General features: G+C 47.3%; 1 protein-coding gene across 1 annotated transcript in view; it reads right to left on the bottom strand.

The window, feature by feature from the left end:
• Window positions 1-4,775, bottom strand: part of EVL (Enah/Vasp-like) — an 82,933-nt gene extending 78,158 nt beyond the window's left edge. The window contains exon 1 of the mRNA XM_006766606.2: window positions 4,605-4,775. Within this exon, the coding sequence (XP_006766669.1) occupies window positions 4,605-4,627 (23 nt within the window). The 5' untranslated portion in view covers window positions 4,628-4,775. The remainder of the gene's footprint in view (window positions 1-4,604) is intronic.
• Window positions 4,776-16,646: the final 11,871 nt, after the last annotated feature.

Here is a 16,646-nt window from a genome sequence, read left to right as displayed (position 1 = left end):
CGGGCTGGAGAACCTAGTGTGAGAGCATGGCTACAGAACCTGGCTGGAGAACCTGGAGAACCTGGCTGGAGAACCTAGCAAGAGAACATGGACACAGAACTTGGCTGGAGATTGTGGCTAGAGATCCTGGCAAGGCTGCTGATCAACTGAACGCTGTCTCCGTGTCATTCCTTCTTCGCCGACTCCATCCACACCTTTGGGGATCCTTGGACCTGCTGGGGCTGGACCCCAGCATCAAAGTCGTAACTTCCCATTCTCACGTGACTGACTCATCCCACCTGCAGATTTGAGATCTGGAGTTGGTATACCACATTCCCCAGGAAGCAAGTAGGAATAAGTATCAGGAACTTTGAGAAACAGTGGTTTCTGATTTTGGTTCCATTCTCACTTGAGGGATTATGGAGCCAAAATTACATTGAAAACTCTCCATTCTGGAGATGAGAAGGACATTCGGTCATGGCTCTGGGTCTCACGGTGGGAGGAAAACTCCAGTATTCCACAAAGCTGTCTCCAGTGGTGCTCAGTCTCTGCGGTGGGGAGTAACAAGTAAATGTTTACTTAGACCAGTCGTCGGCAAACTGCGGCTCTCAAGCCACATGCGGCTCTTTGGCCCCTTGAGTATGGCTCTTCCACAAAATACCACGTGCAGGCGTGCATGTACAGTGTGATTGAAACTTCGTGGCCCATGCGTAGAAGTGGGTATTTTGTGGAAGAGCCACACTTAAGGGGCCAAAGAGAGCCGCATGTGGCTCGCCAGCCGCAGTTTGCCGACCACTGACTTAGACTATTCATTCATACACTTCTCATCTAAGAAATTTCTTTAAAAAGGCAGAACCACAAGAAAAGTGTGTCTAACAACAGCTGGCTAGGACAGCTTGCCTGGTGTTAGAACGATGCGGACTGCAGTCAATGGGAGGCCAGAACCCCTACCGCTGGCCAGACCGCTCATGCTTTCAGGGTTCTCCAGCTCTCCGGGCGTGGGCCCCAGGCCCCAGCGAACCATTATAATCAGCAGCAGGTTGTAGAGTGAGGTCACTGCAGAGTCCTCAGGTGATGCGGCCAGAGCTCTCTGGTGCTCCAGCAACTGGGATGTGCTGAGGACATGTCACATCTTTCTCCGGAGGTCAGTGGTCAGCCTTCAACATGCTCTTCTAAGTGAGCACACCAGCCGGCACCATGAGGCCTGCACCGAGCTCGCCAGAGAGCTCACTTGCTTTTCCTTTTTTGGTAAATCCTTGTGAGACAGTCAACTGCTTATTAAGGCCTTACTGTGTGTCAAGCAGTTTTAGGCATGCAGGGCCCAGAACACATAGGTTCACATTGCCCTGGCTGGTTTGGCTCCATGGCTGGAGCATCGGCCCATGCACCAAGGGTCGCAGGTTAGATTCCAGTCAAGGACATGTACCTTGGTTGCAGGCTTGATCCCCAGCCCTGGTGGGGGTGCATGTGGGAGGCAACCAGTCGATGTGTCTCTCTCACATAGATGTTTCTCTCTCTCTCTCTGTCTCTCCCCCTCCCTTCTACGCTATCTAAAAACAACAACAGAAAATCTATGATTCACGAAAGTTCTCAAGAACTCCTAGTCCAATAAGGAGTCAGCATGTACACGTGTCCAGTCAAAATCTGACCTCCTTTTAACAATGAGTGTGGGCCTGTGCTCTCGAGTTGGGGTGTATGGAGGCCTGTAAATGTGTGTGGATAAGAGGATGGAGTCACTCTCAGTGCTCTTTCCTCCCTTATGTTCATGTAGAAAGAGTGCTGTAATTTATCAAGCAAGTTTACGTTCCCATTTAATGCTGACAGCATTATAGATTTGCTTGTGGAGACCTGTATCCCCATTTTCCAGTTGAGAAAATGGAGACAAAGAAAAGTCCAAAGACAGTAGCAGAACCAGGCTTATAGCCAAGATGACAATCCTAAGCTCCTCACATCGGTGTGCTCTCCACCGCTCTGAGGCCTCCCAGGAGGAGGAGGGCTGTGACCCATGCGGCCAGTTTAACCTCCTACGAGCGTACGGCTCAGGTCCACGTGCCTGTGTGCTCCTGATTTCTTTCCTACCTCCACCTCCACGCTGCCTTTGCCTCACACTTCCCATCTCAGAGACAATCTGCCTGCTTCTCCCAAGCCAATGGTTCTCTGGTTCCCAGACCTGCAGCATAGGAATCACCCGGGAACTTGTTAGACCTGCAGGTTTTAAGCCCCAACCGAGACCCACTTACTAGATCCGAACCTCTGGGAGGGGCCCAGCAATGAGTTTTCCGAGCCCTCCAGGTGATTCTTCTGCCTCTTCCAGCTTGAGAACCACCTTGGCCTCAGTTAAAAAGCTAACCAGCGGTTCTCAACCTGTGGGTCGCGACCCCTTTGGCGGTCGAACGACCCTTTCACAGGGGTCACCTAAGACCATCCTGCATATCAGATATTTACATGATGATTTATAACAGTAGCAACATTACAGTCATGAAGTAGCAACGAAAAAAATTTTATGGTTGGGTCACAACATGAAGAAATGTATGTAAAGGGCCAGAAGGTTGAGAACCACTGAGCTAAGCTCCTCTGTAGTGCCTGTGCTGCCCCACTGTGATCACCTGGCCCCACACATGCGGACCTGGTGACTAAAGAGGACAGCCACTTGTCCAGGACTGTGCAGTGGTCACAAAATGCAATCACACCCAGCAAAGTGCTCAGGGCTAGCTCAGGCAGGACACTGAAGCAGGGGTAAGAGACGACTTCTTTTCTGGCTTACTTTCCATAGAGGGCCCCACTTTCTCAGGTCAGCGGTGTGGTGGCCTTTCATTCTGACCCTTTTCTATCTCTTCAGACCCAGCTCTTGGGGTAGGAGCCCACCACAATGGGAATGGCTTTTTGATACACATCCCTCTTCAGAAAATGTAGGGAAGGGCTCCGAGCTCTGTTCAGTAGCTAAGGCTTACTCCATAGAATAAATGCTAACAATAAAATACGAACCTTACAATCTTACTACTTTCTATAATTCACAGAATTCTTCCGAAACTCTCACAAGGATCAGAGAAGCTAATTTTGAAACTGGGATTGGAACCCAGGACTCCTGTTTCATTCTTTTTTTTTTCTTTAAGTGTTTTTATTGATATTTAAGAGAGAGAGAAAAACATCAATGTGAAGAGAAACATCTATCTGCCACCTCCTGCATGCACCCTGATCCAGGATCGAACCTGCAACCCGGACATGTGCCCTGACCGGGAATCAAACTGGTGACCCTTCGGTGCACGGGACAACACTCAACCGAGTCTCACCAGCCAGGGCTCCTTTTCCATTTTTAAAGGACAGATCTACTGTAACCTGTCCAGCATGAAATAAATTCTTGTTAGCTGTTAATGGAGCTATTAGAAAACAATAAGCCTGGTCCCTGTATAAGGGCAAAGGCCCCATGTCACCAGAGCATGTTGCCACATGGAAGGAATATCCCTTTCACAAGCCCGACCCATCAGGAATAATGCAGGGGCACACTCTTAAACAAAGGATAACTTCCTGGATCCAAAGCCCCACGCTTACAGGAAGGGCGGGGGACCTGTGTGCACAGCTGATGATTCTCTCAGCTACTCCCTTGATTTTGACTAAAAGGTCTCTAGTTTGCTCTTGCAAATAATGAAAAGTGGTTATTCTATTATCATTTTAATGTCTGTTGCAGCAACATTTGGAGGGAACAAAAAGGGCCTATAAGAAACAGAACTGAGGTTCCCACACAATCTTTGCCCATAACATGGCATTTATGCTCAGTTCTAAGATACACAGAAATCCCATGTGACAAACGAGAAGCTGTCCGAGGTCAGAAGCAGACACATATATGCTCTCCTCCATATGTTCCACAGACATGGAAACATGCACATAAATGACCGGTGGCCCTCCCATTCCACCTCCTTTATTTTCATTTCTTAGAAACTGTCTCTATTGGACCATCCCTCCCCACATTCACCCCCAGACACAGATTCCCAGGGAAGAGATGGAGGAAAGAGAGGGAGTAAGATTCACAAAAGCCTCCAATTTGCAGCATTAATAATTACAGCAGCTGAGAAGCTTACAAAAGCAAAGAAGGCTCCGGTTAACAGGACATTACCAAGGCACTTCCCAGAAAACCGCCCAGCCATGAGATTGCTATCGACGACGAGGAAAATCAGAGCCAAAATCAAATCTCAACTAAGCAGACACACTTGCAGAATTTCACCTTCACTGCTATGATTAGCATTTTTTTAAGAGAGCAGTCGACTCCATGAGTTTGACAAAGGAAGAAAAACAAAAGCTATCAACAGACTCATTCTGGATAAACAGTTGCTATTCTGTATTCTTAACTCTACACCTGCAACAGCAGCTCAAATGAGGCACAAGGTGGGGCCCTCGGCAAATTCACACACCAGCAAACAATTACCCATGCTGCATCCGTGCATGCAGCAAACACCCTGACCAGCACCACCGTGCACCTCCGCCCCCCTGCCTGGAGAGACCCCACCGAATGCAGAGAAGAGCCCTTTTTGTGTGTCAGAACCAGCCGGAACCTAAGCTGTCATTACACAGCAAAAACCTAGCGAGAACAAAAAGCGAGCGGCAGGCAGATGTACGAAACCAGAACATACCTGAATTCTTCAAATGCGAACATGACCTAGACAGAGAAAATTTCCTTAGACTGTCTGGTAGCCTTTTTGGTTCGGAGGACAACCATTTAGTCAGTCAGATGGTGCAAAGTGCAGAAAAAAGAGGCGGGGTTTCCACACCCCCCAATATTCCGAAGTGAAAGGCTTTCTGCAGACAGGAGCCTGCAGCCTCCAGCTCCGCCAGCTGCTGACAAGCGGCAGCTAACAGGGGAGGCAGCGAGAAAACCATGTGATCATTACAGCAAGTCTGATTAATGCAGTGTGTGCTCAGGCTCCAGGCTGGGAGCCGGATTAGTCCAGAGAAAAAAGTGGAACCCGGGGTCCTGGGTAAACCACAGATCACATCCCACCTCCAGACCAGGATTTCGCCGAGTGGTAAAAGCTTAAAGGGATGAGAATACAACCTGTGCCACTGTGACCTGCCTGATTACCTCATCTTCCTGTGCCTGCCGCTGCTGAAATGACCAGGTGTGACCAGTGTGGTCAGTGAAGAGAGTGGACAGTGATACCTGCCTCCATTTCACTGACAGTTCTGCAGAATCCCATATTATGCCTGTCCACTACCAAAGACTACTTTATTTTTTTAAAAAATATATTTTATTGACTTTTTACAGAGAGGAAGGGAGAGGGATAGAAAGTCAGAAACATTGATGAGAGAGCAACATCGATCAGCCACCTCCTGCACATCCCCCAGTGGGGATGTGCCCGCAACCCAGGTACATGCCCTTGATCGGAATCGAACCTGCGACCTTTCAGTCCGCAGGCCGACGCTCTATCCACTGAGCCAAACCGGTTTCGGCCCAAAGACTACTTTATCACAAATGCATAAACTGCTGGGGAATCAGAAAGCCACGTTGTATGCCCACCACTGTCTCATGAACCATATGACCTTGCAGTCGATTGTGATGGTGATCTCATTTCTTTGATTATTCATTTATTGAGGCTCTTACCAATTCCTTGAAGTACAAAAATTACTGTAATAATTTCAGAAGTTAAAAACAGTAAAAAAAGGAAACGGGATGTCAGCCAAAAAAAGAGCAATGTTTTCCAGTTTGTAAAGCCCCAGTTGGTAAACTCTGGCAAATGAGCTGAGGCTGTATGCTAAAACCTGGCGTTAAGAAGGACCTTCAGCTGCGGGGCTGCAAACCTTTGTAAAACAAGGGGGACAGATCGCCAATGAAATCCTGTGAGTCGGCTTGACTTTTTTTCTCTCCCTCACACCACAAAGATAATCAGTCACTGATTCAGATTCTCCTTCACGAAAGTTTCCTTGAACCTGTCCCTTTGCCCACTCCCTGCCTACCGCCTGGGCCCCCACCTTTGGCATCTCTCACCTGGTCTGTTGCATTATAACTGGCCTTTCTCTCTTCGTCCCTTCTCGCAGATTCTGCCAGGGCAATGTTTCTAACTCTGATTCTCATGCCCCCTATTTGAACCCTGCATCAGTCCCCCAGTGCCCACAGTGTTACGGAAAACCCCTCAGCCCAGCATAGAGAATCTTATTTCTCCAACTCCTTTTTTCCTTTAAAACTCTTAATAATCCCCAAATCCAGCCCCACATTCCTAGTTCCCCAAATTTGCCAGGACCTCCTTTCTTCCACCCAGGGGCCAACTGCCTAAATTATTCCTTGCTCCCTCCGTGACCTGCACCCTTCCACGCGGCCCACACTGTTCCCTCGGCTGTCCGTCCCCAGGAGCCTGAGCATCCCGAGGGCAGGGGCTGAGTGAGAGGAGTTACTCAGTAACTGTTTGCTGAATGACCCGTCTTTTGCCCCAGCTCTCCACCAGGGAGAAAGGGACCTCGTTCTCACATTAGGTGGCCTGGGATGGACACACCCCTCTCCTTATGTTATCCCCATCTGAAGAGAAGTGAGAGCCCAGAACTTGCCTCAAAGAAACAAAGTAGTAACAGCCAACTGAGGCAGACTGATTAGGAAGAAATTTGGGGGGATCCTGCGGTCCCTCAAACCATATAGCAATCAGCAACTAAGCTGACCCAGAATGCCTTCCACGATATTCCTGACAAGTCTCCGCCTGAAACCCTCTACTTGGCAGAATCATGATATAACAGGAAACACAGGAGAGTCAGAGTCATGCAATAACCCGTTGGAAGTCCCAGGTCTGCCACTTAGTGCCTGTGACCACAGGCAGCTGCTCTAATCCCGCCTTCTCCCCACAGTGATCATGGAAAGTGTGCTTCTGCGCCCAGTCTACTGTCCACCTGGGAAGCCTTGGGCACAGTCTCACCTGTGTAAGCCTCAGTGTGTGGGGGTGCTGCACAGACAAAACTCCGGCACATGGAATCGTCACTGATGGTAGCTAATATCCTTCAAAACCCCATCCAGTCCTGCCCCTGACCAAAACCAGCTTATGGTGATCTCTAAAGCTCCCGAATTCCTAGGTAGTCAATATTCCTATATAATAAAGGGCTAATTAATATGCAAATAGACCAAACGGTGAAAGAATTGCAACTGAACTGGTTGCTATGACATGCGCTGACCACCAGGGGGCATGTGCGGAACATGGTGGGCATTGGCCGCAGCAGGATGGTGGAACAGGTGGGCGGGGCGGGGGGGGTGACCAGACCAAGGCGGGGAGCTGGTCGCTGTCATTGGGGCGAGCCTCTGGTGGTTACTGAAAATTCTTTGCTCCCACACGCTGTGGTCCCACCCAGCACAGTCCCACCCAGTGCTCTGACCTGCTACTGGCGTCGGAGCTGCCGCTCACACCCGCTGCCGGTGCCTGGAGCCGGTCCCGATCACTCAGCACCATCAGTGGGTGTGAGCAGTGGCTGCCGGCCCTGATTGCCCCTGAGGGCTTCTCCACCTCCCCTGTTCCTGAGGGGCGATCAGGGCAGCAGTCCCTGTTCACACCCGCTGCTGGCGCCGGCCCTGCTTGCACCTGCTGCTGGTGCGGGCCCCAATCACTCTGCACCGTAAGCAGGTGCAAGCGGGGCCAGTACTGTCAGCACGTGGGAGAGGCGGCAGCGGAAGTGGGGTTGCTGGCAGATCGGGGACCAGGGGCTGGGGCTGTGGTGGGAGGCGCTGGGCTGGGGCACAGAGGATGGGCCAGAACCCGCCCCTGTGCCTGCCGCAGCCTCGCAGCCCACAGTTTCTTCAAGGTGCACGAATTTGTGCACAGGGCCCCTAGTGTACACACATATATACAGATAAATATACATATTTAATCTCACATATCATCTTGTGCTGAGGAGTAGCCTCTGTCTATTCCACATCTCAGGTCTCTAACCAGGTGAGTCCCTGGGGACAGGGGCTGAGGGGACTGACAGGAGGAAACCTAAAGAGTTTAGCCCCTCATAACCTCCATCAGAAACACTCTAAGTAAAAACAGCATGCTTTCTATGCAAACACAGCTTCAAGAAAAATAAATTAAAATTTTGGGTCACCATCCCCAAATTCTTCTATTTTGTAATTATGGGGGCCCCACTACCAGTGACCTTCGTTTTTAGTCCTTTTTAACCCTTCCCCCAGGCACAGCACACTCCTGGTACATAGTAGATCTCTGGTCAAAATATATTTTTATTGATTTCAGAGAGAGGAAGGGAGAAGGGGAGAGAGATAGAAACATCAATGATCAGAGAGAATCATTGATTGGCTGCCTCCTGCATGCTCCCTACTGGGGATCGAGCCCACAATCCAGGCATGTCCCCTGACTGGGAATCGAACTGTGACCTCCTGGTTCACAGGTCCATGCTCAACCACTGAGCCACATACGCTGGGCGTCAAGATCTCTTTTTATCTCACTCAGTGCGTTTTTATTCCAATTGAATTAACCTTTCCAAAAATTAAAAACAAAAAATGCTTCTTGAATTGATAAGAAATGTGAGTCCTACACTGTGAACTAATTCTTTCCCTCAGATTACATAATTCAACTGAGCTTCTACAGTGACATTTAACTTTAAAATAATAGCTTTAAATAAGCTACTAACTGAAAGCTAACCCCCCAAAACATTCTACCATAAAGCAAATACAACTGCAATACATCTTTCAGTCTACCACTTCTCAAAGCAGGAGTTTACTGCTAATTATTTCTGCATTCCTGTCCATGTCTATCTCCCCAAATTAAGTGCTCTCTAAATAGCTGCCCAGGTTATTGCATTCACTCGGCAAGTGATCGAAGGGCTACCGTATTAGATACTGTTCTAGGTGCAGTGAAAACCCTGAGCTTCTCAGTACATCCACTCTAAGGAAGGAACTCAGAGACTAAATGGGTGAGAAAAGGATAATAAAATAGGGCAATGTGCCAGAGAGTGACTGGGGCTATGAAGAGGTGATGGGAAAGGCCCCTCAGGTAATGATATCTAAGCTGAGATGTGGATGATCAGGGGACAGTTATGCAAACATCAGGGAAAGATCACTGCAGGCAGAGGAGACAGCTGGTACAAAGGCCCAAGGTGGGAGGGCACCAGCCTGGCATCCCTCCCTCTCCTACGGTGCTGTGGTTGGCCTAGAGCAGCCAACAAGAGTGGAGGGAGATATGACAGAGCTAAACAGGGCTTTATCAGCCAGGAAGCCCTGGAGAGTCTGAGAGGGCAGTCACATGACCCGATTTTCACCGCTGGAAGGAAAATGAAGCGCGAGACCAGTCAGAAGCCGCTGCAGCCGTCACTGGAAGTGACGGGGTCTGGACTTGGTGGCACCAGGAGACAAGCAAGAAGCTGGTGGGTTTCAGGTAGGTAGGGTTTAGAGATGGTCTCCCTCACAACTCAGTTGTTTCATGTGGTTCTTACATTACTAGCAAAGCAGAACAAAGGTTAAAATATTTAAACAGAAATGCTATGGCTACCACCAGGACCAGAAGCCAAAGAAGTGTAAGGACCTTTCTCATCTTCCTCATTCTATCCCAGGGTCCAGCACCAAATCACTCAATAAGTGCCTGCTGAATTAATGAATCAGCAGTTTGTTGATTGGGAGAGAAGATGTCATAAAGAGATGAAACTGGATTAGGCCAGCAGTCCTCTTTCTGGTGCAAGCATCCAATAAAAGGGCAGATGATCCTTCTGAACAGACACATGCAGCTGCTCCAATGTCACTCAGATACACAGAAACTGGCCAAGGAAATCTTATCAGGAACAGAGGAAGAATCAAGAAGATAAAAGCACGTGAAGCAAATTCCCATATTCAATCAAGAAAGATTTCCTGGGCACCCGCTGAGAGTCCGCACCACTCTATCCCTGAGCGGGGAGGGAGGCCCAAGGAGACTCAGGCCCACTTCAGGCCTTGCCAACAGTCAGGAACAGACCACACACTCCAAACACAGAAACAAGAGTCCAGATGGTGCATCGGCAGGCACCGTGTCTGAACTCAGTATTCAAGTTGTGGTCCCACTTCGACTCACTGTTCTTATCAAGACGCCCTCGAATCCTGGTTCCGCCATGAGGTGTCCATGAGTGTGGAGGGGAAAAGCAGGGCAGTCTCAGCGCCACTCCTCACCAGCCGAATGCCCTTTGGCAACTGACTTTATCTGCCAGAGTCTAGAGCAGCGGTTCTCAACCTGTGGGTCGCGACCCCTTTGGGGGTCCAACGACCCTTTCACGGGGTCGCCTAAGACCATCGGAAAACACATATATAATTACATATTGTTTTTGTGATTAACCACTATGCTTTAATTATGTTTAATTTGTAACAATGAAATTGGGAGTCACCACGAGATGAGGAACTGTATTAAAGGGTCGCAGCATTAGGAAGGTTAAGAACCCCTGGTCTAGAGTCTCAGCTTTTTCACCTAAAAATGTGGATAATCATTCCTGCCCTGCTCCCTCACAAAGAAATTGTGAGGGCCAAATACAATAGCAGGTGTGCCAACGTTCTGTAAATTACAGGTGCTTTATATAGAAATAATTGTACTATTATGAACAACAAAGGAAATTATCCTTTCCTACTTCGTGGCTCTGAGATCTTGATAATGCAGGAATTTTAAGTATTCACCGGGCCATATAGTTAGATGACCCATAAATGCAACTTACTATCCAAGTGACCAAGAAGGAATTTAGATAAAAACCTATAATTGTGGGTATTCAGGGCTAAGATGACCTTAAAGGCAAATTACTCAAACCCTTCTCAGCCTAGCCACCTAAGATGCTTATTCCTCAATAGGTACTCATCCTTTTAAAATATAATTTAAAAACATAACTCCCAGCCGAAACCAGTTTGGCTCAGTGGATAGAGCGTCGGCCTGCGGACTGAAGGGTCCCAGGTTCGATTCCGGTCAAGGGCATGTACGTGGGTTGCGGGCACATCCCCAGTGGGAGATGTGCAGGAGGCAGCTGATCGATGTTTCTCTCTCATCGATGTTTCTAACTCTCTATATCTCTCCCTTCCTCTCTGTAAAAAATCAATAAAATATATTAAAAAAACATAACTCCCACACAAACAGACAATATGAATGTGTCAAGGATTGATGTAACTCATTAGTGAGGGAACCAGCAGGACACAAGGCTGGTGCAAAGATCATATACATGTATGCATGAGCAATGGACACAGGCAATAGAGTGGTGAAGGCCTGGGAGGGGCGGGGACTGAGTGGAAGGGGTCAACGGAGAAAACAACAACAACAAACAAACAAAGAGGACATTTGTAATACTTTCAACAATAAAGATACATTTAAAAAACAAACAAAAACAAAGGTAATACGGAAACACACATAGTCAGTGGACAAAAAGAAAGCTGTGATAATCTTTAAAGTTAGATACAAAACTGGTTAATATACCACAGAGCAATTAACCCAAAACTTCTGAGGTTATCTTTTCTACTAACCAGAAATCAATTTTAGATCGCCACTGGACAAAAATCTTTTGTAACTTGCCAATTTTCTACAAGTTAACATTTAACTTTAGAAAAGTAATCTCCAAGAATATCCCTTCAGTGGTTCTCAAACTTCCTAATGCCACGACCCTTTAATACAGTTCCTCATGCTGTGGTGACCCCCAACCATAAAATTATTTTCGTTGCTACTTCATAACTGTAATTTTGCTACTGTTATGAATCGTAAAATATCTGATATGCAGGATGTATTTTCATTGTTCGCGACCCACAGGTTGAGAACCACTGCCTTAGCTGGACTTGCTGAACAATGCTCCGGAATGATACTGAAAGGCACACAATAATCTTTTTGCCTTTTCTCCAAGCTTTAGATACTTTTCCTAAAGTACCTTTTAACTTTCTGATCCATCCCAGTGAACTGCATAAGAAGAAGTTCTTTCCTATCTGGTCCATTTTTGCTTCTGCCTTATTTATATCTTCTTAATTTCTGAAAATCCTTCAAATGAATGAAGTCGATTCTAAATTACTGCTTAGTCTGCCTGAAATTTGGGGGGCCCTGTTTTCCAGAACTTCGTCTTCAACATTTCTCTGAATTCTGATTATCACATGCACGGGTCTCTTAAAGGGGAGAAAGGAACATGTGGGTCCCTTAAGGAGGAGAAAGGGAATGTCTGATTCATAGATGCTGATTCACAGAGTCCCCTCCGCCAGACGCTAGCTATTCTGAGGCAGTTACCACAATTAACTCTAATTTCCTAACTTCACAAATCCACCCCATCACCCCTTCTTTCCAATATAACCCTGCTTGAAAGTCACAAACCAAACCCACAACAGAGTCACATATATACTCAACCTACACTACCAGGTGCAATAATATCAAAGAGGAATCAGAGAATGTCTTGTTCAAAGTCTGCATTTCCCACAGAGACTGGGAATTGGAATGAACAGATGCACAAATCAAGGGATCTAAAGAACTGAAAAGATGACTCGATTCCGAGGGCCCTGGCATGCTAGGTGTCTTTCGAGAAGCTAAGTGAGGAAGGGAATTTCTGGGGACTAGTCCCATGGGAGTCTTCAGAAATGGAGCCTGTCTTAGTCCATGTGGGCTGTGGTACAACAGAATACCAAAGACCGGGGGATTATACACAAAGTTATTTCTCATAGTTTGGAGGCTGAAAGTCTGAGACCAGGTGAGGGCCCTTCCAGGTGGAAGACTTCTCACTGTGTCCTAACTTCCTGGAAAGGCGTGGGAGCGTGGCCTGGTCTCTTTGATAAGGGCATTAATCCCATTCAGGGGGCTCCACCCTCATAACCTAATCACCCAAAGGCCTGCACTTCCTAACACCATCACATAGGGAGTTAGGATTCCAAAACACCCAATTTGAGGGGGAATGGAGCACAGCATTCAGGCCATAGTAGAGACCAAGTGAATGAACACTGGGAAATCCTAGCACCTACTGGCAAGGCAGGAATGAAGGTGTTTTGTTTTGAAGGTAGGGAAGTAAAGGAGAGGAATAAATGTGTATCCCTAAAATCAAAACCACACATGTCGAAAGGCACCTCTGCTGCCCTCAAAGGGAACAGTTGTCCCTATTTGAACCGAAGGCAGGGAGTCTGGGTTCCAACCCGACCACGCAACCTGTTACCAGCCTGCAACCACGCTAAAAAGGAAAACCTTCACACAACACATCTGCTGACTGGAGAAGGACTTAGAGGGGAGCCAGAGACGATGCTAAAGCAATGGCATGAACATGGGGCTATGAGAGTTGTAATTTGAGAAGTCCTGCTGTATGTAAATGCATTTTGTTTCCTCAAAAAGCTAGTTTTTCTTTCTCACATTTTATTTCTGAAACTCAGGCTTTTTCTATTTCTGACTTCCTACTAAAATATACAAGGGTGGTGTTTTTTCTCATCCAAAATAGCACTTCGTCTTAGTTTCTGGAAGAGTTCCCATTTGCATGAGTCTTGCAGTGTGTATATATTCTTTCTTACAAAAAGCTCCAGCCCCAGCAGATAACTCTGTGTGTGTGTGTGTGTGTGCGCGCGCACTAACCCTCCACTCGAGGGGACAGGCACTGAGAGCGCGCCACTGACAACTCTCTGCTCTCCTCTGCCCTCCCAGCAGCAGGTATGGAGCAGGGTTTCTGCACCTCCCACTATCAACACTGGGGCCAGGTAAGTGTTTCCTGTGCAGGGCTGTCCTGTACAGAGCAGGGTGGTTAGCAATATCCCTGGCTTCAACCCAATAGCACTCTCTCATCCCCAGCTACAATAGCTAAAAATGTCTCTAGTGCAGAATGCTCCCTCCCCGCCTTGTTGAGAATCACCGGTGTCCTTAGAGCAGCCAGTGGTCCTCAAACCAGACCGTGCAACACAGGCCCCTGGAGACCCTGTCCAAGCACAGAGTGCTGGGCTCCATTTCCCCCAAGTCTCCTACTCAGTCTGGGGAGGGGCTGAGAATTCTCATCTTTGATAAGAAATCTCTCAGGTGATGCTGAGGCTGCTCATGGACCCCACTCTTGAGAGCCACTGGCGTGAAGGAAGAGCATCACCTCAGAAATCAGGAGACTCCATCCTGTTCCATCTCTGACAGTAGCTGTGTGACCCTAGACAGGTGCTATGTTTTTCTCCTTTGATCAAAATGAGATTGGGCTGACATTTTTCTTAGGTCACTGCTGCATTAGTGCACTCTATGCAACCTTTGGAAGCCCCTGTCCTGGTGTAATACGGTGGGTCCTGAAGTTCCGTTCAATCAGCGCCTGCCTGCTTTCGCTCTCTTTTCTCTTCCCTTTGTTCAGCATTTTCTGTGGGACCCAAGGAAAGTAGTATCGTAGGAGAGTTAAATGGTTTCATAATGATATTTAGAAAATAACCAAGTGCTCATTTCTCTCATGCTATCAAGTGTACATCTTTTAAAAAGTACTCTAGGTCCAAATTTAACCAGCTACCTACCAAGTCCCAGCGCAGCAGCAGCCATCCATGAGAGGTCTTAGTCACTTGTCCTCCTACCTGTTCATGAACCCAATTTATTTTTTTCTTTTATCATTTGTTTTGGTGTCATTTCTAGGAAACAGGTGCTTAAACCTAGGCCATGAAGATTCACTCTTATATTTCCTCTGTAAGAGATTTAAAGCTTTAGCTCTAACATTTAAGTTCACTGTCTATTTTGAGGTAACTTCTGTATACGGTGTGAGTAGTGCTTCAACTTCATTCTTTGGTAGGTGGATATTCAGTTGTCTCAACATTTGTTGGAAGGCTATTTTCCCCATTGGAAAATGACGTCCTTGTGAAAAGCCAGTTGCCTGAAAATTCAGCAGGTAGTGAGTCATTTTAGATATGCTGCAATTGCGCTATATGTGTAGGAAACCATGGCTTCTACGGGAGCCCAGGAATCAGCAGAGTGAGCTCAGCAGATGCTCGGGGAATGACTATGCACCTGTGTGTTCACAGCGGTGCTGCCTCGTCACCCATAGACTTGGCACTCTGAAGCGTGCCACCCTGGTTCTCTTTCTAGTGATGCTCTTCTGTTGGGGACGGTTTCTTTCCCTGGTTCACTCTGCTGCTTACAGTTCTATTTTGTATAGTGACACAAATCCAGGGGAGCATTTCCCTTCTTGCCAGAAAGGAAGTGTTTATAAACAGTGCCCTAAAGCTGCTCAGTTAGACATCTCAGCTGGTCCAAGAAAGCTATGCCAGTGGACACATCTGATTTTGATCTGTCCACAGGCACACCGGCTTCAAGGTGTGGTGTGTTTCTAATTTCTGTAAAGGATTTCATTTGTTTGCCAGGCCCGGCGTCTTTCTGTGTGTAAGCCAAAGTTAGAGAATTTAAATGTTTTCATTGCTAATGGGCTTCGGTGGGTCAGAGCTGAGAGGAAAGTCCTTAAAAGGGTCACTAATTAGAGCTATACCACGAGTAACTGCAAGAACGGAGGACATTTAAGTTAGGCGAGGCAAGCCTTTCTGAAGACCACGGTCTTCAAGGAACTGAAAAGCCAACTGGAAGAAAGAATAAGCTAAGTCAAAGAAGTGCAGCAGGGAAGACCCAGAGCAGAAGATAACATCTCCTGGCCTCGTCCGCCGCAAACACAGATCAATCTAAGTAAAAATAAATAAATAAATAAATAAATAAATAAATAAATAAATTGCCGGGGTCCAACCCCAGCAGGTCCAGGGGTTCCCAAAGGTGTAGACGGAGTCGGCAAAGAAGGAATGACACGGAGACAGCGTTCAGTTGATCAGCAGCCTAGCCAGGATACCCGCCTGTCACTTAGTTAAGGAGTTTCATCCCCTCCCTGACTTCAGGGAAAAATCCCTACCTGGGGAAACAACCTTTCTCGGAGAGGTGACCTTGGTTAAAACATACAGCGCTAAGGGGAGCAAACATATTAAGAACAGTATGCTATATATGCCAGGTCCCTTGAAACATATGCTGTGCAGATGTTTCTTTCCTACAGCGACTGTGTCAAGCAGCAAGGATGGACCGGCTTCCAGCAATAAATAAATAAAAAAAACGGTGTTGCTCAGACCTCTTGTCTGGCCCCCCCCCCCCCCCCCCCCGTTTTTGGACTTTATACTCCTTAAGGCCCAACTCTCACTCGTGTCTGTAGTTCTATCTCTAGCCCCACTGTCTTGCATATGCTAGGCACTCAATATACATCTTGCAAGTAAACATTTAAGCAAATATAATACATGAAAACATACATAAATAATCCTTCCTATATAATAATAAAAGGGTAATATGCAAATCAACCAAAATGGCGAAACGACTAGTCACTATGATGCACACTGACCACCAGGGAGAAGACGTTCAACACAGGAGCTGCCCCCTGGTGGTCAGTGCGCTCCCACAGTGGGAGTGCTGCTCAGCCAGAAGCCCAAAAGCCAGGCAAGTGCAGTGGTGGTGGCTGGAGCCTCTCCCACCTCTGCTGCAGTGCTAAGGATGTCCGACTAACAGCTTAGGCCCGCTCCCTGCAGGGAAGGGCTCCTGGAGTGCGAGGGCGCAAGCCGGGCTAAGGGAGTCACCTCCCCACTGAGTGCACAAATTTCATGCACTGGGCCACTAGTGTATTTATAACACAGAAGTTTACACTTTAAAAAAATTCATGTTTACTGTAGTAAATTTAAGTTTTTAAAGTATTCATTTACTGAAATTATGCTAACATTAACTATTTCACACTATCTTTGTTGTGTAAAATAATACCCACATGTGTTGACATTGCCAAACCAGTGGTTCTCAACC

Source organism: Myotis davidii, unplaced genomic scaffold, assembly GCF_000327345.1.
Source record: "Myotis davidii unplaced genomic scaffold, ASM32734v1 scaffold60, whole genome shotgun sequence".
NCBI lineage: Eukaryota > Metazoa > Chordata > Mammalia > Chiroptera > Vespertilionidae > Myotis > Myotis davidii.
The sequence above is the reverse complement of the archived record's forward strand: the minus strand, read 5'-3'. Positions and strand labels throughout refer to the sequence as shown.